The sequence below is a fragment of the Anolis carolinensis genome, chromosome 4, assembly GCF_035594765.1.
Source record: "Anolis carolinensis isolate JA03-04 chromosome 4, rAnoCar3.1.pri, whole genome shotgun sequence".
Taxonomy (NCBI): Eukaryota; Metazoa; Chordata; class Lepidosauria; order Squamata; family Dactyloidae; genus Anolis; species Anolis carolinensis.
In genome coordinates, this window is record NC_085844.1 from 42033412 (window position 1) to 42058533 (window position 25122).

The 25122-nt window shown below is 37.5% G+C and overlaps 1 protein-coding gene across 11 annotated transcripts in view; it reads right to left on the minus strand.

The window, feature by feature from the left end:
* Positions 1–19493, minus strand: part of cspp1 (centrosome and spindle pole associated protein 1) — a 58150-nt gene extending 38657 nt beyond the window's left edge. For 3 of the 11 annotated variants that reach the window (XR_506108.3, XM_062980288.1, XM_062980287.1), the window contains exons 1-8: positions 19322–19493; positions 16314–16425; positions 15744–15840; positions 9482–9579; positions 6463–6483; positions 5353–5433; positions 2807–2908; positions 1288–1691 (exon numbers count right to left, since the gene is read on the minus strand). Coding sequence is in view for 10 of the 11 variants with exons in the window: in XM_062980288.1 (XP_062836358.1) it covers positions 1288–1691; positions 2807–2908; positions 5353–5433; positions 6463–6483; positions 9482–9579; positions 15744–15840; positions 16314–16415 (905 nt within the window). In the remaining variant the exon portion in view is untranslated. Of the gene's footprint in view, positions 1–1287; positions 1692–2438; positions 2459–2806; positions 2909–5352; positions 5434–6462; positions 6484–9481; positions 9580–11368; positions 11407–15743; positions 15841–16313; positions 16426–19321 lie in introns of those variants that run through there. The other 8 variants (XM_008108545.3, XM_008108543.3, XM_062980292.1 and 5 more) reach the window with 6 other exon arrangements.
* Positions 19494–25122: the final 5629 nt, after the last annotated feature.

A 25122-nucleotide genomic window follows, 5' to 3' on the forward strand; every position in this document is an offset into this window, starting at 1 on the left:
GTCACAGGTGGAGGTGGACTGCTCCTTCAAGCTCCTTCCTAGAATGATCATTCGTGGTAGGAATCAAACTCTCGTGAAGAGAAATCCACAGCCATCGGGAAATATCAAAGTTGAACCTCTTATTAAAAGAAGTGACTTGTTTCCTGCTTGTAGAACCGTTTGTATAGCAGAGTTATTCTTGTTTATAGCATCTCGTTCTATAGCTCAGGCAGGCCCTCACTTTACCCACTTTCCGTAAGGAATTAAAAATCTAGTGGTTTTGGCAGGTTTTTGAATAAAATTAGTTTCATTAGTCAAATCAGTCTCTACTCTGGTATACTGCCCACCTCTTAGCCCTAAGACATGTTGTATAGTAACTTATCCCTAAAAATGGACCGTGTCAACCTTGCCTTGTGTGATTCCCACCCCCTTGATTTAAGGTTCTGACAGTGATTGCTTATTTTAACTGAATTGTCTTTGTCTTGTTTTAACGATATGTTTATTTTGCTGTGTTACGTTATTGTATGTTGTTTCGCACTAATGTTGGAAACCAACCTGAGTCCCTTCGGGGAGATAGAGCAGTATATAAATAAAGTTTTATTATATTTATTATATTTAAGGCTATAATTAAGTGAACTTGGTACTGATCTGTTCATCCAGTAGACTTTTCTTTTCAAATAAGAGGCTGAGATCTTCTCTGTCCCCATCTGGTTCTGCATTTTCTTTCTTTAAAAGACCTCTTGCAGATGTTATGTTTAGTTATCTATCACCTAAGGCCTAACTAGCTCTAGAATATCTTAGATTTTAATGCAAGAGAGAGAATTCTGACCAGTCGGGAAGATAGGAGAAGAAAACCTGAAAAGGACAAGTAGGGAATAATTCCAACAGACTGGAATTTTGATCTCCTGCCTTGATCAGCTAGTAAGAGGGAATATCCCAATGGTTGTAAATTGCTCCTTCAGACCTCCTTTTTAGTATGTAACTGACATCAAGCTATAAAATATGTTCTGATAGGACTGCCTAAAGAATGAAAGGAATGAAAGCCTTCAACAACACAATGGAAAGAAATGTTAAAATATTTGTCTAATTAATAGAATGAATTCTAATTGTAAAAAAAATTGCATTGTGTCTTCATATTTTAAAAAAAATATTCTGGGAATGCTTATTATTATTATTATTATTATTATTATTATTATTATTATTATTATTATTATTATGGCAATGCTGGTTTTTATCACAAGAATTAAAATTTTCTAAAAAATAACTGCAGGGACTGAAATGACTCAACAATAACAAAATTAAAGCTACCTTTGAGCATGAAAGACTCGCAAAGGCTTTTTGTCATAGTCACTTTCATATCGAAATCTAGGATCCATTTCGTCACTGATTTCAGGATCATAATCAAACTTATGATGCTTTCGATGACAGATACAAGGTTTGTTATCAAGCTTTTGGTGCTTTTTGTTGGAAATGTTCAAATTCTCATCAAGCTTTTTGTGCAATACATGGTCCCCGGATCCAATTTCATTATCTGGTCTGTAATGCTGGTCTAATGACGTTCTACTGTTGGACAGCCCTTCATAGTTTTCAGTAGAAATACAAGCATCTTTCTTAAGGGGTTCTTCATCTCTTCCCAAGGATGAATTGGGCATAAGTAATTCTGACTGGACTCTGTTAACTGCCGTGTCTTTTCTCCGTGTGTCTGGGTCACGCTGTAAACATAAAAGAAAAACACTTCAAAAAAGCCAAATACAAAAAAAACTGGTTTTCCCTTTCTTATTTTAATTAACTTTTTTTAAAAAAAATTAGCACAAAAAATTGTCAGTATTTAGATGCTTTTCTATTAGACCATCCAAGCATTCTCAGATGAGATCCCAATCTATGAGAATTATAGTATATCGTCAGGGTACGAAGGAAAGGATCTTTCTGGAAGTCTCACTGCAAATTTGGAATGTCCTCCTGAAGATCTGAATAGCGACATTATTGTAGTAACTTGGAACCAGGATAGAATGTTTGTACTTGCCTGGGCATTTTATTTTATCAATAACTTAAAGTGACTATGGTTTTCAGTTGATTGAAAAAAATACATTAATGTGTTTGAATGTTTTTTCAGCTAGTTGAAGAATATTTAATTCCTATATGTTTCATAGTTTAAGTTATACTTTATGGATGCAAAATTTTATATTTCTGAAGTTTTGTTTCCAAAAAGTACCAAATCCCAAAAGATTGAAGGACAAATTATAGGTGGTAGCATATTGTTGGCAAGGAGTAAAATATTATGTACAGATAAAACTGTCAAAACGTATAAAATCGCTTCTTACGTAGCTTGGAAAATTGCATTTTATAGCAAAAGAAGACACACCCTCAGCACATTTTTTAAATTCCTGTAAAATGTGTTCAGATGGATTTAGTACCTCTTGGAAACAAACTCCACATTTGTATACTATACTGGTACTCACTTCTGCTTTAAATTCTGAAACTAAACAAAGAGAAAGGAAGGTTGCACAAAGCATTATAATAATGGTGTGTATGCTCATATTTTCCTCCCCTAAGAAAGCTAAAAAAGGGATAAAGGACACATTTAAGGGATTTGTCACTCAGAATTACTTCTAATTTGTAAAAAAAAAAATACAAAATAAATGTTGCAAATTTGATCAGGCTATGAATGACCCCATCATGAACAATATCAAATTTGCAGTCCAGTTAATGGACATGAACATATAAACATGAAAAATATTCATGATTATTACTTATTTACTTATTTATATCTCAATCAAAAAGATCACCCCATTGATTCTAATATAATTAAATAAAACATTCAGTTTACCTCTATGTGCCTCTTTTCTTCTCTCTTTAACTTTTCATTCCACTCCTCTTTTCCCCTGAGATACTGATTGTATTCCTTGTTTCTTTCAAGTCTTAACCTGTCCTAGAATAAACATTGGAGAGTGTATTGAATCTATAAATGTTTTTATGCACAGACATATTACTTTTACACCATTAATGAAGTTTTGTTTATAATGCGTTTGAAATCTTTGTTTATAATCAAATCTGTAAGAGTGTTTTCACTAGTGTCACTTTTTGTATACAGTGTTCCCTCACTTATTGCGGGGGTTACGTTCCAGGACCACCCGCGATAAGTGAAAATCCGCAAAGTAGGGGCACTATTTTTATTTTAATATTTATACATTTTTTAAAAATAGTTAGGTGGCGTTTCTCCCCTTTGCAAGCCCCGAGGAGCCAATGAAGCCTTCCCTACCAGCGCCGGCGGGCCCCTTGCTCCGTTACCGCCATATTGCTCTGGCTGCCTCTGCTCCTGCAGCCAGGGAAGAAGGAGCGCCGCTCTGGCTTGGTGAATGAGCAAGCAAGGCAGGGTGGGTGAGAGAGAGAGAGTGAGTGAGAGAGTGAGGGCGGGCAGCCACGGTGGCAGAAGCCTGGAAGAGGCGGCCAGGCTCCCGCTTCTGCCGCCGCTCCAGCCGGGCCACGCCGGGAATTGTGGAGGACTCGGAAGAGGGGGCAGGACATCACAATGGAGTAAATAAATAAATAATTTTTCTGTGAAACAGCGAAGTCGCAGGGGAACGCTGTATATGACATACAAGTGTTTTCAGCCAAACGAGATTACCTATGTACAGCCGAAGAATTAAATTTAACAAAAACTTTCTTTAAAATGTCAGGAGACTAGTAGACTGTCAAAATGTATCACATAAAGAGACTCCTCAGTCATAATTAAGAAAAAATGGTCTATGTTTCATCTTAACATATGGGGTTCTGAGGAAAATATGTAGTACTAGATTAAGCAATGTAATCCCTCTGAAATTACAATCTGATTTTTTTATGTTGTTGCAGCTTCTGGAGTCTACAACAGCCCTGGTAACTGGTAATTTCTCTTACGTTATTTGGCTAGAAGTAGGGAAGTATGATCTAGTACCATTTTACGAATACAGATAAAGGGAAATTGATCCTAGATATAAAACACAGTTTAATACCAATAACTTTTATGACAGTCAAATATGCCACTGACTAACACAACAATCTTCTAGACTTAAAATAAATACGGAAGGTATCCTCTTTCTCAAAAGCTCTAAAACATGACTTCTAAGGGTGATGCATTAAAACTGGGTTTATTAATCTTGACCCTCTGCCCTGCAGCACTTTTTTTTCTTACATCTGTATGGTGCTAATTAACATACTGACATGAAGCAGTATGAGAAAGAGGAATATCAACACAATTCTCACAATGTGTTGTTTTAAGGATCACTGAGTATTGACAATGCTCATGAGAACTCCTAAGTGTAGAAAAACCAAAAGGCATGAGAAATTGAGGTTTAGTTGGCCAAATTATAGAACAACCCAGAAAAACAGAATAAATAGTCTAAAAGCACTCTATCAAACTCACTAGAATAGGAATTGTCATCCTGGAAGACTGCAATACCCAACGTTCCGCTTTCCCAGAGGTCTGGCAGGCTGCAAGTCTGTGGCTATTTTAGTCAACCCAAAAAGATATGTTGTATCTCTTGTATGTGTGTTTTAATTTGTTTGGGGAATAGAACCTTCCCCTTGGGAAAAGGAAGTGCCAAAATAGCATATTTACATGTAGGTCTTTAAAATGGTTTTGGCTGAGAAATTGGGAGGTTAGGGGTCCCTAGGATGCAGAGGGGCCCCCAAGAGTCAAACGGTGTGTGTACAATTCCCACTCCTGCACTAGCATAACAAGATTTTCTTCTTCTCCCTGCTGCAGTCCTCTATTATGCCTGTAATCCTGTTCTGGGGTATTTCTACACAGACCTCCAACAGGTTTTGGTTGTGAAAGGACGTTTTCTATCTGTCTCCTACTCACTTCCTTGGTCCACTTATAGAAGTACCATAGTTCCATCAGAAGAATGACAGTCTTTAGATCCTCCTCAAATTTAGAAAGTCATTCAGATAAAATATAAGCTTAAATCCATTTATTAGTTTCAACTAGATAAATCCCATTGAAATATTGAAATCTGGTAAATCAATACTTATGTAAGGGATGATTTATCACTGAGTCAGTGAACCTCCTCTACTCAAGAATAACAACAACATTTAGGCCAGATTTTGGCCAAAATGTATATAAAGAAAGCTTCCATACCTCTCAAAACAAAAACAAAAAACAAGGTAATACACCAACTGCTTTTCTTAATTGGACAGAGACCAATAAGTACACATACATATATTGACATATTCATATACACACACGGGGAAAACTGTGGAATGGGTCAGATATGACAGCTCTTGCCCTAACATAGTGAAATTAAATCAACTATCTTCCAGTTAGGGTATATTAAATAGAAGTTCTATCCAATACACTGCAATACATCATATGATTTATTTTAAAGATGTACTTACCTTAGCAGATCTCCTGTCACCAATAGGAAGAGAAAGTCCCTGAGTGTATGGATCAACTTCACCAGGTGTAAGATATTTTTTCTACATAAAAGAAAAACAGTAACTCAAAATGTTCTATTAGATACCACCACTGAATTCAAGAAACACATTTTCAAAAGGCCAAAATACTTTAAACCAGTCTTCAAACAATTTTATCACAGAGGAAATCTTTTTATTTCAACAAATACAGTTTATTGAGAGAACAGCATCCTATAGGTCAGTGCACCATCATGGAACTGACAAAAGTGACTACCCAATGAAGCATCGAAATGTCTGCTATATACTTACTTTGAAACATTAATGTATCATTCCACAATGCTAGACTGAAAACAAAAAGCCAAATCACACTAATCATATCACTCAATAGAGATTTGAAACTGAAAACATGCAATTTTATTTAAAGAAACATGTAACATGAAGATCAAAACAGAAAATTTTATTTGTATGACACCGTTTATCATGGTGATATTATTTTAAAAAATAAGGGGATCATGAAATAAAAATGTATGCATGCTTACACAGAAACGAGTTCAATCCTATTCACAACTCAGAAAGTGAGTACAGGATTGTGTCATTTTTACCTACATGCCAACACTGAACAAGCAAGTACAACAAGTTATACTGCTGCATGATTACTGAAAATAACTTGTCAAAACAAATAAAGAAATTAGAAAGCGCAAGAGTGTCAGTAGCATATCATTTACTAATAAGGTGCCTTTTTTGAAAGCACTGTAACCTTTATCATTTAAGTCAACTGAAATTATGACACCCAAACTATGGTGATGTGATTCAGCAAGCTCAGCATGCCCCGTAGTAAATATTAATGTTATTAAAGTTCGTGCAGAACCTCAAGCGGTGAAATCAGATATAAAAGAAAAGACAATCTGACATTACTTAGAAATAGTGCATAGCTTATTCTTGTGATGAGCAAGCTCATATATAGCAAGACAAATACAGAACACAGCAAAGCACAAACAATGATTTTCCCCTGCAAAAAACCCTTTCATTAGCACATTAGAATCAAGCAAAATATTACAGAATTTAAAGAGTAGCATGATGCAATCACCCTACCTTTTTTGCCTGTGAAATTCCCTAAAAGTTAGGAAAATAAACTACTCATAAAGAACATTCAAGGAAAAATGACTTGATTTTACGTATTCTTAATTACCCTCAATGTGGCATATACCAACTTGAACTACAATATGTCATAGAACAGTTTTGAATTGTAAGACATAATGATTCTGTATACATACATTAAAATCTAGATCAGAAATATTTACTCTAATGAAAACACTTCTTCAGAAATATTTACTCTACTGAAAATAGCATATAAAATACCCAAAGTATACATTAGATTAGAGAAAATTGTCATGTTTAGATTATCAGCATTATTACTACCTCCTAGCACAGGATAAACAGAATATGATTTCTTTCGGCATGATCTTATCTCAATCATTATATGTTTATATTTCCAAGGTGCACCTTTTCTACCCATGATGGAAGGAAATAATTGTTCTGTATAACTTCACAGAAGCAATACACTACAACATGGGTATCTCCTCTCATGACAGTTCCAGAAGCAGGAATCATGTGACTTTAGATATTTGACTGCTGACTCCTCTTTCCCTTCCTCAGTTTTGTTATATAGTCTTGCCAAAGGAAATTGATTCAGAAAAACCAAGGAGACCTCAATGAGAAAACGTGAAGTTAGAAATATCTACTCCAGAGCTTTCCAAACATGTAAAGCTGGTGACACACCTCATTCTCTGCAGAGTTCAGGGGTACATTCCACAACCACATGGGTCATACTCAAGCCCTATGATATTCTGTTGGGTTTGACTATAGAATACAGATTAAGTACCCTTTATCTGAAATGCTTGCAACAAGAACTGTTGGAATCCTGGTTAAAACCTTCAACCAAATACTGTGTTCACAGACTGGAAATTATATATGGGCCCTTCCACACAACCATATAACCCAGAATATCAAGACAGATAATCCAAATAAGAGTATCTGCTTAGAACTGAGTCCACACTGAGTCTACACTGCCATATAATCCAATTCAATATGAATTTTATATAGCTGTGTGGATGGCTCCTCTGTTCTACAGATAACTTCTAGAGAAGCATTTAAGGAATAAATGGGGAAGAAAGGAGTAGCAGATGAGTAAAAGTCAAGTTAGAAGAAAACAAGACTTAGTAGCAGATTATTATTGAAAGGATAATCAGATAAGATCTGAAAAGGTTTTACTGGCAAGACAGGTGTCAGAACTCAGATTCCTCTTAAAGGGCCACACACAATGAGTAGAGATAACAAATGTTTATTAAATGATATTTAGAACCAAGAAACATTTAACTTCAGTGTTCCCAGTTAAAAATTAATGTCTTTGTTTCAAGATAAGGGGAAAAAAGCAAGAACAGTAAATAATCCGGATTATCTAGCCTGATAATCCGTCTTAACTTCAACTAAATGTTCACTGGAACTAGAGCCATGCCCGCTAATGCACGAAGGGCCAAGGGAGAGTCAAACGCTCACCAATAGTGAGCGCAAACGATGTCATTGTTCCAAAAGCCAAGCCGAGTTCAACAAACTCAAAAGAAAGCCAACTGGGAGTAGCAATGCCGTCGTCAAAAGCCAAGCCGAATTCAGGAGCCAACAGGGGAGCAAACCAGGAGTAACGATGCTGTCATCAGGAGCCAAGCCAAAATCAGAAACCAGCAGGAAGCCAATAAACGCCAAGCCAGGAGCAAGCAACGCAGCCGTCAGGAGCCAAGCCGCATCCAGAAACCCAAAAGGGAGCCAGAGAACGCCAAACCAAGAACGAGCGTGGTCATCGTCAGGAGCCAAAACCGAAACCAGGAGCCAAGGGGAAGCCAGGAACCAGCGCTGTCGTCGTCAGGAGCCAAAACTGAACTCAGGAGCCGAGGGGAAGCCAGGAACGAGCGTTGTTATCGTCAGGAGCCAAAACTGAACTCAGGAGCCGAGGGAAAGCCAGGAACGCCAAACCAGGAACGAACGTTGTTGTCGTCAGGAGCCAAACCAGATTCAGGAACACGAAGCTGTACAGCCAGGACCCAAGGAGAACAGACAGCGACAAAGCAATGTCCCAGAACGACACCTTGCCTTCCAACTCCACTTTTAACTTACATCTCAGAGTCCGATGATGATGAGGCCTCCGCCCTGTCATCATTATCCACAGCTGATCTTGAGCTCAAATGTGAACCTTGCCCATCAGCCCTCCAATCACTCCATCTTTGTTCAAGACTTAGATCTCCCTATGTCCCTGGTGTACCAGTAGTTTGCCAGTCTCCTGATGCACCCTCAGAAACTGGCTCTGCACACACATTCACTTGAGTCCAATCTGCAGCATCTTCCATCCCACTCCTAGACCCATCTTCCCCAGAAAAACCCTCAAACGTTTCATCTTCCGTGGGAGCAGTAAGTATATCCTAGATCTTCCTTTCCCTTTCCTCATCTGACTCTTGCTCCTGAGTTGACCTCTTAGTTCCTCTACTTTCTGTTAACCCATCATCTTTCAGCATTGACTCCTCTTCACTAGAGAATCCTTCAAACCTTTCATCCTCAGAAGGAGCCATAAGTATTTCCCGAACCCGCTTTACTTGCTGTTTCTCATCAAACACCTGCTCACCATTATCCCTTTTCCTCCTACTAGCAATTTTACCAGTAGTACCAGAACTGCACCTTGGTCCAACTACAACAACAGGACTGAAAAAATGGAGGAAGAAAGGGTTCAATAGACAACGGTCTAAAACTGGCATCTGGCATAAAGAGAAATAACCCACATGATCATGGATTGTTCCTCTGCACTATTCAGAGAGTAATGTTCCCTCCCTTCATGCCAACAATATGTCATTTCCAACGTTCACATGACACCATTCTTACTATCCTTTCCATAAATCAATTTCAAGAGTCCTAATTTATGCTTTGAACAGAACCTAGTAAGACATTGGTACTAAATTATGTGCAACATTAACTACAGAAAAAAACTTTTTAATTAATGAGAGTTTAAATACACTATTGTTTTGAAAACTTCCACTGGAAATTTATTCATATATATAGCTCCTTTTACCTGAGAAAGATAACGCCTGTAGTCTTGCCGAAGCTCCTCCTTCAACTTGTGTTTTTTATGTTCATATTCTTCACCAAGAGGCAGGCTTAACCCATAGTCTGCAAAATGTAATTCATTTTTTAGGCATGATCTATGCAAACAATATGAATTATTAAATCTGAAAGACACTAAATACTAAAAATTGGGGGAAACAGAAAAATATATATTTCAAAATTGCTGCATACATGAAAAGGAACTGCACTGTAAATTTCATTATTTAAAAAAATAGTTTGTTGACACTTTAGAATTTAAATACTTTAGAGACCTCTGCCCTCAAGAAGACATTAAATTAATATAATTTAGATATAGCTTATTTCTTTGAAGTATAATTAAGCAAACCGTCACTTCCAATTCAATGCATGACTTTACAAGCATCACTTGTTGATAATACTGCCAGCCAGTACACATAGATCTACTTAGCATATAAACAGTTCATAATATTGAGCCTCCCTAAATATCAACTTCTAAAAGACTGTTAAAACACACCTAGATCAAAGGCCTGGCTTTGCTCTTCAAAGTCATTTAAGAAACCCTTGAACTATGAGGAAATCGGAGACTTAAAAGCTGTTAAAAATGAATGGCAAAATCTGTTGTTATGCAAATTAAAAGGAAAAGTATGTTCCACCAAAATCAGTTGAATTCTGTTCTGAATAATCCTACATAGATTTCAGCTATAGACAATTCAGGAAGTTGTTTTTAAAGAAGAAGTATGATTTTAACTACTTTTTCCTATTATGGGCAGTTGTTAAGAAGAATGAGATATTTAATCAGATCAAAGTAACAATATCTCAAAGAGACAGCTTTTATCTCTATATTTAATGTTTTATCATCAAATTAAGTTTGATTTTCTGAGGTTATGCAACTGTAGACATATAACATGCATTTTAAGGCAAAATCTCATTATTGTGCTGCATAATGTACACTGCAGTGTGATAACAGAAACATTACACTTATGCATGTTGGCCCTCTATGACATCGTGGAAGCATTGGCAACAAAAGTAGCTCACTGTAACAGATCACTGCAGCTCCTTGGAAAGCAATAATCTGTAACTAATAGAGTACAATGACTGGCCTCTGTTCCTTAACAATTGAATTTCACTTCTCACATCAGTATCCATGGGCTAAATCCAAATACTATCAACACAAACTCTTCAACTAAATTTTTGGCTTGTATTTTTGGTAAAAACATGTTACAGTTTACAAACTGAGAACAGTTTATCGTGTTCACTTCAGACCTTTAATGGTCAAATCTAGTTATTCAACTTTCCAATATAGATGTATGGTACGTGAAGATGTATTAATATTTACTAACCAGAATAGCAAACCAGAACTTCAATTCACAGAAATAGTTTGCCTTTAGATATCAAATACAGTATCATGGGTATATACACCAGGACTTACAACGGAAACACAAAACCTTGGATCATAGGGAACCCTACTGAAATGAACGACTTCCAGCAGAAGCAAACCATACAATCACACCAGAGAACCTACAAAAATGCCTACAAAAAACACCTCCCTTGCATTTCTAGCTCAAGTGGAATTCTATTGGCAACTTCCAGCAAAGGCACCATACAATCAAACTGGAGGAACAAGAAAATATCTAAAGGTTTTTTATGTAAGTAAAACCCATGGTATTTATTGCTCCCACAGAAAAAGAGGTCATACAGTAATACAAATAAGGGAAGGATAGCACCTTCGTTGTTCAACTTGCTAAATTCCAAATCGCAACCAGGTAGCCATAAACAGAATGTGGAATTAAATTACCCTTATTTTTAGGAAGAATTGTATTCTTTATGTTTTAAGGCATAACAAGTATATGGATCAGAAAAAATAAGGAACACATACTTTTTGGGGTGCCATCATGATGTTTTCCTAAATGCCTCTGAGGGTGAACAGCACTTAATTGTTACATTAGGACATTTTTGGTGATGTCATTTCAGCTACTGTCAGACTACTTACTACTACTATTAATACTAAAATACCTCTAAACATAGCTAAGTTCAGCAAAAGTATATCATGCATCAAAAATATGCTATTTAATGAATTTAACTTTAATTTTTCCAACTTGTCAACTTATCTACATCTTTGAAATCAGATAAGAATTTTGGGATGAAATGATTTCATCCCAAAACCTCTGAATGAGCACAAGATTATTTTTAAGAGACACTGGAAAATAAAGAAGACAACTCTTAGAGCTATTTATACTATAAATAACTATAATACCTCATATTCAATAAAAAGTCACCTTATTAAATGACAGTAATATATTTGTAAGTATTTTGCAAATGCTGAACTTTTTCATCTGAAGGCAAGGATACTCAGCTTGTATGTTTCTTGCTGTAGGAAGACAAAATGGCTGAGGGAGGTATGTTTTTTTAATAGGGCAAATGATTATGCAAACCTCGCCCATGCGAGTCCATTCAAGACTCTAATTGCTTCTCTTTAAAACTGTAAGTCTTGTTTTTCCATAGAAATGTAGAATTTAATGTTAGATGAAGTTGCATCAGTGTTAAAAAATTGTAACAAATTTCTCTAATTTTTACCGGAATTGTGTCACTTCAAGTGGGAGAAGACAAGATAAATATCAGTTCATATTCTTCCATTCCATATGCAATTCACTAGTGACTGGCCTCAACTTCTACATCTATGGCAAAAATATCTTCTACTTCCATAGGTTAACATTTTATTCTTGATATATCTTAGACAGTTTTCAATATGTGTCAAAATATTTTATCTTTAGAGGCATGTTATTGACCTTCATAGTCAAGAAATTTTAGGGAGCTCTGGCGTGGACTGATCCATGACGTCACAAAGAGTCGGAAATGACTGTGTGAATGAAGAAGAAGAAGAAAATATCTCAATACTCTTCATTGTATTTTACCCTAACAATCCTGCTAGGAATGTCTTTCATTTCGGGCCCATATGGAACAAAAATCAAAACAATGTCAAGAAACTATGTACAGGTAGTCCCCAAGTTACAAACATCCAACTTACAAACAACTCATAGTTAAGAACAGGGGTGAGACAACAGGAGGTGAGAGACATCTACCCCTAGGAAGGAAATTCACTCCTGGAAGCATTATCATGGGGAAAAGGTGTCTCCACTGAAGTTTAACATCAATTCTTGTTCCAAAACAAGCCAAAATTTTCAAAATCCAATTATCATAGGGACAGAAAGTGAGGTGAAATCTTCTGAACAGAAGCACAGACAGGAAAACAACACCACAGGGGTGTTAACCCTTACCTAAATTGTCCAAAACAAATGGCTGGAGTAACACTTAAAATGTACTTTTTCTGGCTTATATTCATATTCAATTCAAACCTACAAAAATCTATGTTGTTCGTAACTTGGGGACAAATACACATCTTTAGACTGCCTATTCCAATCTGAAAATCACATTGCTCCAATAAATTACTCTTTTAATTTTCCATAAGTCAATTCAGATTATAAAGCAAAAATTCAATTTAATAATAGTTTCCTCACCCAAATATTATTCTGCAGTTTCAGTTGTAATTAATTCAACACAGGTTCCCACAATATTTTCTACAAAAAACGTAGGCATTTTTCTCGAGATATAAGCGATCTTGATCACAGATGGAAGCAATTGAAAATAACAGTGTGACAGCATGTACCAGAATAAATTAAATTTAAGCAGAAGTAAAACAACTATGGTACACTGAAAAAAATAAAGATGTTGCTAAGTAACAGCTACCTTGATGCAACAACCCTCTATAGGAGGCATCTTTCACTAAGTCCAAGACAAAAAAAAATGGAAGTATATGTGGAAAGCTCATCAAAATAAAACACAAAAAGGAAGACATAGTCACTTGAAAATACAAGAAAGACAAAACAGGTTAAGTATTCCTTATCAGGGAATCTGAAATCCCAAATACTTAAAAATCCAAACTGTCCAGATGAGTACCTGAGATAGTAACACCTTTGTTTTCTGATGTTCCGTTAACACTAACTTGATTTAACATACAGAAGTATTATAATATGTATATATCTTCAAGTTATGTATGAAAGGTGTATATGAAGCACAAATGAATTTCAAATTTAGACTTGTGTCCCATCTCCAAGGTATCTCATGGCATACTTATATTCGAATACAAGTATTCCAAAATCTGAAAAATCCAAAATCCAAAACACTTCTAATCCAAAGCATTTTGGATAAGAGATACTCAACCTGTATAATCAACTACATGATTTCTAGAGAAGATAATGTAATGTATACAGAATTAAAAAGGTGATGACAGTAACAGGTACCTTATTTCACTGTCTATTAGTCACACTTTTTATCCCTTTTTTGACCAAAAAAAGGGGGTGCACCCATTATAAAGTGAAAAAAAAATCCAGCTAAGGGGCTTCACTCGGTCAGCAGACATGCTGGCAAGTTACACCCTTCACTCATTCCCTCAAGCAGGTGTGTGGCCGAGTGAATGAAGGGTGTGACTATAATGCAAGGAACACAAAAAATACCAATTTTGCCACCCCAAAAATGGGGGTGCGACTATTACATGCTGTCTACTATTATGCAAGGAAATACAGTATACTCTTCCCAATTTGAAGTTCTCAGATTTGAGAAAAGCAAGTGTAAGTTTATTAGATTTTCAAAAGTGTAACTTATATCCAACAAATTCAAAAATAAAGAACAAAGACACTAAAATAAAAACATAAAAATGAAACAAAACAGAATGATTAAATACAGAAATAACCTTATATTAGTTCCATCTAAATAATTCCTCCATCTCTACCAGCTGAAATTAACACAGTAAACTCTAGTCTCGTACATTTGTATAGAATCACTATCCATTTCTGTTTATCCCATTTATATGGCCCTGTTTACGTTTCTGTCCGCCGCTTCCAGAAAAGCGCGGACATAATCTGAATGAGATTTTCAATCCAAGGTCCAAAACAACCAAAGATTTTCAGCCCATTGGCAGCAAAACGCCAGGACCTGCCAGGGCTTGTATGTCCTGCCAGCCAGGGCCTATATCCGAGCATACTGCGTGCTCAGTGCTCAGCTGTAGGCCCTGCAAATCAGGGCCTACAGCTGAGTGTGCTGGGTGCCCAGCACTCAGCTGTAGGCCCTACAAGCCAGGGCCTGCCAGTCGGGCCTACGAGCATAAAGCACTCGGCGCTCAGCTGTAGGCCCTGCAAGCCAGGGCCTGCCAGCCAGGCCTACAAGCATCGAACACCTGGCATTCAGCTGTAGGCCCTGAAAGCCAGGACCAGGCTGCCAGCTGGGCATACAAGTGTTGAGCACCCGGCACCTGGCTGAAGGGCCTGTAAGCCAGGGCCTGCCAGCTGGACTTACGAACGTCGAACGCTCAGCTGTAATCCCTGCAAGCCTGGGCCTGCCATTTAGGCCTACAGCCGAGCGCTGGGAGTGCCAAAAATCAGCTGACCAAACGGCTACTGTTTCCACCTTTTTTCTGTTTCACTGATATTTCCATTCCGGGGGGAGGGGTGGGTACTGTTTTGTGCATTCCAAATGAACGCACAAAACAAAAACACAAATTAAGCAAATGAAACAAATTTCGGGCCCATGACTAGTGAACTCTACCCCTTTTTCTATTTTTTTTTAAAAAAACATTAAAAATATGACAAACTTATTCCCTCCTCAAGCAAAAGCAAACTATTATCTTATGCTTCTTGTTTTGACTTAATTGCATTTCAGCTTCTGCTAAAATGTTATAGAAAGAACATATGCAACTTAATATAAGCCACAAAAACCAAATGTAGATTCAAACAGTATTTCCTACATAGTGTAAGAGATTTAATCTATGGGAGACTACAAAAAAAAGCTATCCGGGTATACGTGGAGCAATACTATAGTTCATGTGAATGCAGGATAAAAAACAGCCACTGCAGAGAACTACAACAATGTTTCATGAGAAGCTACACTGTTACACATATCCAATCAGTGGTTTGTTTGGGTTTTTTCGTTTTGTTTTTTTGGACTACCAAGCAATTCCAGGCACATTATATTACTTGAAATGATTACTTGAAATGAATAATCCATCTTTAAGTCACCCCTCTGTCATTTTTTGGGGTTAATGATGAGTATAGATATTTTCATTTCTCCTGCTCCTTCCTGTGAGAAAGACCACTTTATAAATCAGTTTCTGCCTAGTTAGCTGTGCAGTTACAAAATACTGTATATTTACTTTAATGCAAGACAATAACTATTTTAAAAAGATAATAACATATAAATACCGTGTACAACTGTCTCTTGACTATTTGGAGGTATATTTTCTTTAGCCATGGATATTAACATTTTGCTGGTCTCTGAAAGCTTTTCAGTACTTTTGTTCTGGAAAGAAAAAGCATAAATGATAGAACACCTCAAAACACCACTCTGTAGTTTCACTGAGTCTTCTTTGAATGCAATTGAGGGATTATAGTATTTTCGGGGCATTTTTCATAGAAGAGTGGCACAAATGTTAAAATTATACTTCCTAGCAAGTATGTGTTTACATAAGGCACTGGAATGCAGTCCATTATTTTAAAATGTTATTATTTTATATATCATTTATATTTTCATGTAAGATGCCATTTCAGTGCAGCTTACATGAAAACTGAATTATCTGGGTAGCAATTCAAAGTTTGTACAAAATATTGAATTGACTGACGTAATATGGATAGACTGTGCGGGCCATAAACGCAACAGCACAACTCTTCTTCATGGGAGAAGACTGAATCCAATAACGATTGCCCTTTTAAAAAATAACATACCAAGCTCTGAGTTCATTTCACATCAACTTTTTTGAAGTGTAAAAATCTTACCTGCATTTCCATGTAAGGTGGATCATTTTCAAGTTTTGCCTTGTCTTGTGCCAACTTGGCTTTTTGCTCTTCAAGAAATTGGTCTAAATCTTCTGCCATCATTTTGTGGATTCTAGAAACAACACAGGGTTATTAAAGGTAGTAGCGAATAACTTAGTAATTAACCATTTATTTTTCTAAAAGTTACACTTTAGCTGTAACAGAGACAGTTATACCTTAAATAGAAAATTAGGAGCAATAAAGTGTCCTCAAGTTGTCCCACAGTTCAAATACCGTGGACAGCAACAGTCTCTCTGTTTGGAAAATGCTGCTGCTGTGAATGTCAGGTTGATGAATGGTTTAAAAAAACTGCCACTCAAGACATGATCCTGAATGAGCATGCTGACTTGGTGTCTACCACAGAAACCTGACCAGAAAAGCAGCAGGCAAGACCTGGGAAAGATGGAGTTCTAGTTGTTTATTGGGTCTGTTATGCTGTCACACTTGTACAAACTATCCAGGCTTTTTGATGCTTAAAGATTACATTGCGCTCAGTATTAGCCTCAATGCATCCCATTTCACTACTGGCTGGCTTCAGTGCTTTTGGGAGTTTCACATTACACCAGTCACTCCACAATACAGTCGGCCATCAGTATCAACATATTCAGCACCCACAGGACATTAAACCATCCACAGCTTGAAAACCATTTTAAAACCCTGGTTTGCCACTTTACATAAGGTACGCCATTTTAATATGCCATGTATATAATGGGATGTAAGCATTCACAGGATTTGCTATTCATGTGGGTCCTGGAACCAAGCTGCACCCAATACCAAGCGCCCACTGTACAATCTCATGCACACTTAGTAGAGCATATTCCAATACTCCAATTCCGTGGCAGTTTCTTCTAAATTAACATGCTGAGGAGTATCTTCTCTGTATTTTGGAAGCACTTATGTTAATGCTAGACTATTATACCAAAACTACAGCAATACGTCCATTGTCTTCTTCAAACCAAGTATAACTTTTAAATTTAAATGACCTTAGATACTCTACGGATATCTGGAAACAGGCTTTTTGATCAATCAATAACACAGGGACATATAAGATTATGGGTTTATCTACACTGTAGAATTATTGCAGTTTGACACAATTTCAATTGCCATGACTCAATGCTATGGTATCATGGGAGCTGTAGTTTTACCGGGTCATTAGCCTTTTCCACTATGAGGCTAGTGCCTCACCAAACTACAATTCCCATGATTGTGCCTCACCAAACTACAATTCGACACAGATAATCCAGACTATCGAAGCAGATAATCCACATTATCTGCTACAATAACCTGGATTATCTGTGCTTCACCAAACTACAATTCCCAGTATTGACCTATGGCAGTTAAAGTGGTGCCAAACTACATTAATTCTACAGTGTGGATACAGCCATTGTCTTCTTCAAACTAAATATAACTAATTTAAGTTTAAATGAACTTCAAGCTATATATACTATTGGACTATTGGATCATAACCTGTTCGGATCATAGCCTATTGGGGATGATGACCTGTTAGAATCATAACGTTTTGCGTGGCTGAGTTCCTTTAGTTTATTGGGTAATGGAAGATCACTGGGCATGTAAATATCTTGTTTCTATTCCATGCTCTCAGCAGACAAAGATTCAAGTAGACTTCTTTAAAATAACGTGTTTGTTTACTCATAACTTCATTTATTTAAATATACAGGTACGTTTCTTGTCAGGTTAAGCTTTAAAAAATGTTTCCATTTGTATCTTTAACTTATAGTCTTTAACAGAATCTTCAAAACTATATTGCTCTGTACAGCTCTCTTTTATAACAGTCTGCTTGCAAGGAACTCAAGCCTCAACTGACCTCCAACTGTCATCCTTTTAAACTGCTTTGTAAGCAGGCTCTGAACCACTCACATGATCTGCAGCCCCTCCCACTTCCTCAAGTACTTAGAGCTAAGAAAGCTACAAACCAAAGGAGACATAGGTCCCCTTCCACACAACTGAAGAAAATCCCACAGTTTCTGCTTTGAACTGGAATATATGGCAGTGTGGACTTAGACAACCCAATTCAAAGCAGATACTGTGGGATTTCTGCCTTGATATTTTGGGTTATATGGCTGTGTGGAAGGGCCCATACACTTCAGGAAATAAACGACACATTATAAACAGGCAATACATTAGCTAGAGGAGGCTTGATAAGATTGCTCTCTCCAACATATACATATTTTCATTTAAATGAATATCAGGAAGCAGGCACTTGGATCAGTCAATAACACCCGGAAATATATGAGTCAGGCCTTTTCTACACTACCATGTAAAATCTAGATTATCTGCTTTGAACTGGATTATACGGCAGTGCAGACTCATATAATCCAGTTCAAAGCAAATGTGGATTATCTCCTTCTATAACCTGGATTATCTGCTTTGATAATCTGGATTATACTGCAGTGTCGAAGGGGTCTCAGGTCCCATCTACACAGTCATATAATGCAGTTCAAACTGCATTACATAAGTATCCACTGACCATACAGTGCAGTTTGAAACTGCATTATTTGGCAGCATAGCTCCAGTCTAAGGGCCCTTCAGACAGACATATAACCCAGAATATCAAGGCAGATCATCCACAATAATACATCTACTTTGAGTGGGGTTATCTGAGCCCACACTGCCATATAATCTAGTTCAATGTGGATTTTCTATAGCTGTGTGGAAGAGGCCTTAGTTGTGGGGAAGACAAGAGGAAGGTTGAGTTGTGAGGAACAGAAAAGTAACTCTCGCTCCCGTCCTGTCTCTTTAAGGAGCTCCTCTGCGTTGTTAGGCAACCAGAATACAACAAAAAGCGGAGGTCTCAAAGCGGCCCTGGAGAAAAAAAGGCCTTTCTAGAAAGGCGGGCTCGCTGTGGCTGCGAATCAGGGGCAAAGACTTAGTCCCTTAACCCTTCCCTTCTTTCCCTCCCCGGCCTCTTGTCCAGAATCCACGAAGGGAAAGCGCTTCTCCTTTCATACCCGATCCTTCCGTCTGTTTCTTCCTCCCACCGCCAACCCTGTCTTCGGAGCTGTAGCGGCACGAAACCGGTCTAAACCCGCCTCTCACCGGTGAGGCCCAGCCAACGGCGAGTTGTCAACAGCAACTCCCGCCGAGTCGGTCTCTCTCTCTCTCTCTCTCTCACTCTGCCGCTCAACTGAAGTCTCTAGGCAACCCTTTCCCCGCCTCCTTTGGGAGGAGCCCGCCCTGCAGCTCCCCCTGCAGGTTGCGACTGGGTGCACACCCTAATTCATCGCTCTATCTATGGACTAGGCAGGCAGTCCCCACGTTACGACCAAGATAGGTTTCAATCTGGAGGTTTGTTCTTAAGGTGAATTGGTATGTAAATCGGAACATGTTATTTTTTAAGTGTAACTCCAGCTATATATGTGTGTGTGTATGTGTGTATACATACAGTAGTCTCGCTTATCCAACGTTCTGTATTATCCAACACAGTCTGCCTTTTAGTAGTCAATGTTTTTGTAGTCAATGTTTTCAATATATTGCAATGTTTTGGTGCTAAATTTGTAAATATAGTTATTACACAAAGTTATCGTGTACTGAACTGCTTTTTCTGTCGATTTGTTGTAAAACATGATATTTTGGTGCATAATTTGTGAGATATGTGAAATCATAATGTAATAGGGGAAGATATGCCCAATTAAATGCACAATTCCAGAGGTTAGGCAGAAGAGACAAGGAACTATTTTTAAACAAGCAATGCATGGAAGTGGAAGAAGACAATACAATAGGAAGGACAAGAGACCTCTTCCAGAAAATTAGAAACACTGGAGGTATATTTCAAGCAAAAATGGGCATGATCAAAAACAAAGATGGCAAGAACCAAACAGAAGCTGACGAGATCAAGAAAAGGTGGCGAGAATATACAGAAGAACTGTAGAGGAAGGATAATAATATAGAGGATAGCTTTGACAGTGTGGTGAGTGAATTAGAACCAGACATCCTGAGAAGTGAGGTTGAATGGACCTTAAGAACCATTGCTAATAACAAGGCAGCAGGAGACGACAGGATCCCAGCTGAGTTGTTTAAAATTATGAGAGATGATTCTGTCAAGGTGATGCATGCTATATGCCAGCAAATATGGAAAACACAAGAATGGCCATCAGATTGGAAAAAACTAATTTATATCCTCATACCAAAAAAGGGAAACACTAAAGAATGCTCAAACTTCTGCACAGTGGCACTAATTTCCCATGCCAATAAAGTAATGCTCCAGATCCTGCAAGGTAGACTCCAGCAATACATGGAACGAGAGTTGCCAGATGTCCAAGCTGGGTTCAGAAAAGGCATAGGAACGAGAGACCAAATTGCCAATATCCACTGGATAATGGAGGAAGTTAGGGAGTTTCAGAAAAACATCTATTTCTGCTTTATTGACTATTCTAAAGCCTTCAACTGTGTAGATCATAATAAACTGTGGCATGTTCTTGGTGGCATGGGGATACCAAGTCACCATACCAGGTCTGTCTCCTGAGAAATCTGTATAAAGACCAAGTAGCCACAGTAAGAACAGACCACGGAACAACAGACTGGTTCAAGATTGGGAAAGGAGTGCGGCAGGGCTGCATACTTTCACCCTCCCTATTCAACTTGTACGCAAAACACATCATGCGACGTGCAAGGCTTGATGAATCCAAGGCCAGAGTTAAAATTGCTGGAAGAAACACTAACAACTTTAGATATGCAGATGATACCACTCTGATGCCTGAAAGTGAGGAGGAGCTGAGGAGCCTTATCACCAAGGTGAAAGATGAAAGTGCAAAAGCTGGGTTGCAGTTAAACATCAAGAAAACCAAGATTATGGCAACCAGACTAATCGATAACTGGCAAATAGAGGGGGAAACGTGGAGGCAGTGACAGACTTTGAATTTCTAGGTGTGAAGATCACTGCAGATGCAGACTGCAGCCAGGAAATCAGAAGACCTTTACTTCTTGGGAGGAAAACCATGACCAATCTCGATTAAAAAGTGAAGAGTAGAGACATCACACTGGCAACGAAGGTCTGCATAGTTAAAGCAATGGTATTCACCGTAGTAACCTATGGATGCGAGAGCTGGACCGTGAGGAAGGCTGAGCAAAGGAAGATAGATGCTTTTGAACTCTGGTGCTGGAGGAAAATCCTGAGAGTGCCTTGGACCACAACATCCAACCAGTCCATCCTCCAGGAAATAAAGCCCAGCTGCTCACTGGAGGGAAGGATATTAGAGGCAAAGATGAAATACTTTGGCCACATCATGAGAAGACAGGAAAGCTTGGAAAAGATCATGATGCTGGGGAAAATGGAAGAAAAAAGGAAGAGGAGCCGACCAAGGACAAGATGAACGGATGATATCCTTGAAATGACTGGTTTGACCCTGAAGGAACTGGGGGCGGCGATGGCCGACAGGAAGCAATGGCATGGGCTGGTCCATGAGGTCACGAAGAGTCGGAAGCAATTCAACAAATAAACAAGTTATTATTACACAACGATACCGGGTATTGAACTGCTTTTTCTGTCGATTTGTTGTAAAACATGGTATTTTGGTGCTTAATTTGTAAAATCATAATGTAATTTGACGTTTAATAGGCTTTTCCTTAATACCTCCTTATTATGTAACATTTTCACTTATCGAACGTTCTGCCGGCCCGTTTATGTTGGATAAGTGAGACTCTACTGTATATATATATATATGCACATATATATGCATACATATACATATAACAGAAGAATTCCAGACAAGAAACAATCAGGACTGACTTAATCACCTTCCAAGAAGGGATTCCCCCAGACAGGAAGCAGCCAAGCTTTGAAGCTGCAAGGTTGTTCAGTGCTAACTGAGGTGGCCAGTTCCAACATTTACACTTGCCTCAAATAGAAAAGAGTTCTTTCTCCCACCCTGGGCATTCCACAGATATATAAAACCTCACTTGCCTAGTTTCTAACAAACCTCACAACTTCTGAGGATGCCTGCCATAGATGTGGCTGAAACGTCAGGAGAGAATGCTTCTGGAACATGGCCATACAGCTCAGAAAACTCACAGCAACCCACTGATATATACATACATGCACACATACATACATACATACATACATATCTTTTAATAGTATAAGGAAAGGTTAACACATCTGTGGTGTTTGTTTTGCTGTTTTTGCCCCTGTTCAAAAGATTTCACCTCCCTCTCTGTCCCTGTGATAATTGGATTTTGAAATATTTGGCTTGTTGTGGAAACAAGGATTGGTGATAAAGCTTCAATGTAGACATCTTTTCCTCACGACAATTCTTCCAGGAGTGAATTTCCCTTCTGAGGGGTAGATTTCTCTGACTTCCTGTTGTCTCAGTCCCGTTCCTAACTATAAGTCATTTGTAAGTCGGATGTTTGTAACTCAAGGGCTGCCTGTATAGAATGAATGCCATTTGACACCACTTGAACTGCTATGGTATCCCAGGAGTTGTAGTTTTGCAAGGTCTTCTCTGGTTAAGAGTGCTGGGGCCTCCCCAAACTACACCTTTCAGGATTCCATGTCATTCAGTCATGGCAGTTCAAGTGGCATCAAACTGCATTAATTCCATAACATAAATGTACCCTTAGACATAATGTAATGTGATGTAAGAGTGGAAATATAGGGGGAAAAACTCCTTTGAATTATTGGTGCTGGAATGTGAGTCTGAAAACTAATAACATTTGTTCATTCAGAGAACCAATCCTCTTTACTTGTGCAACAATAGCAGAAATTAAAAGTCAAGTCCTGAAAATAATAATAGCAGTAATTTGAAAAAAACCTTGCACTACTTTTGATAAGAGATTTTTAAAGCCAATTTAACTCCTCTGGCCTATTACTACATGGGTCTGGTATTTCCAGATTCTGAATCTTTGGATTCAACCACCCATGACTTGAAAATATATTTTTAAATCCCAAAAGCAAACCTTGATTTTGACATTTTATATTAGGGACACCATATTAGTATGCCATTGTATACAATGGGAATTAAGAATCCACAAATTATGGCATCCACAGGGATCCTGGAGTGAAACCCTAACAGATATTATAGCCAGTTTTATTTGCAGGTTCTACTACATTTTAGGATTTTTTAAAATAATTTTTACAATTTTATTAGCTGGGATTTTATGTGCATTGTTGTTTTTACAATTATGTCACTGTGCATATATTTATGTATTGTTGTCAATATGTGGCACTTGGGGTGCTTCTGTGAGCCACACCGAGTCCCTTCAGGGAGATGATGGCGGTGTATAAATAAAGATGATTTATTATTATTATTATTATTATTATTATTATTATTATTATTATTATCATTATATTGAGGGCCCACTGTATGAATTATTTTCCCTCCTTACTTCATAAAATGTATTGAATGGGATTACTTAGTTGCTTTTCATATGCTCCTGTTGTGCAGTCAGGGTATCAGGGTGTTGTTGTTTTTTAAAAAAATAATAACTAATTTATTGATAGACTTCTAATTTAGACATATATACTTATATATGCATATCCATAATGGATATGGATATGCATATCCATTTGAGTAAGAACCCCAACAACTGGTTCTGTGTGTGTTTTAAAATAAATGAGAGCTAAAGGAATATCACCCATAAAAAGCACCTCCATGGACATGGGTGGGTTCTAACTAGTGAGCAAAGAAAAAAAATATTTTCTTTGTCATACTTTACATTGCTTGAAAGAAACTCAATAAAATAATTAGAGAGGAGCACAGGAAATATTCCAGATATTAATTTGGGGGGAAGGGAACATGCTCATCAAGCTTTAGAAAGATTATTAATTTAAATCAAAACTCCTTTTTAAAATCTCAGGTGGTTGATTCCTAGACATAAAAGCATCCACGAGATATTATTTTTATTGTTGTTATTTATATGCCACCTTTCTCTCTCTATAATGGGACTCAAGGTAGCTAGCAACAGATTTATTTAAATACAAGTTTAACACAAAAAAATATAATAAAGGTATGAATATGAAATTAAAAACAATAAATTTGCAAATTAAAACACTGAAATATTTTAAAGCCCTTTAAAACAATCAAAATGAGACATGCAGTAACAGCAGTGCAAGAAGGCCCCATCTACACTGCCATCCAGTGCAACTATTGGGATAATGGATTATGACCTATTAGGATCATAACCTATTGGGTAGCAGAGTTTCAGAGGTGTTCCTTAGTTTATCGGGCAATGGAAGATCACTGGGCTCATAGATATTTTGTTTCTATTCGATGCTTTCAGCAGGCAAAGATTCAAGTAGACTTCTTTAAAATAGCATGTTTGTTTTACTCATAACTTCATGTATTTGAATACACAGGTACATTTCCTGTCAGGTTAAAATTTTTAATTTTGTATCTTTAACTTATAATCTTTAACAGTCTCTTCAAAACTATATTGCTCTGTACAGCTCTCTTTTGTAATAGTCTACTTGTAAGGAACTCAAGCCTCAACTAACATCCAACTGTCATCCTTTTAAACTGTATTCTAAAGCGTCATTGAACCAGTCACATGATCTAGACTTCTTTACAATAACGTGTTTGTTTACTCATAACTTCATGTATTTAAATATGCAGGTACATTTCTTGTCAGGTTAAGCTTAAAATGTTCAGTTTGTATCTTTAACTTATAATCTTTGACAGTCTCTTTAAAACTATGTTGCTTTGTACAGCTCTATTGAATAACAGTCTATTTCCAAGGAAACACAAGCCTCAACTGTCTTCTAACACCGGGTTCTGCACTCAAAACAGACTTCTGTACTCAAGCTGATTCAAGA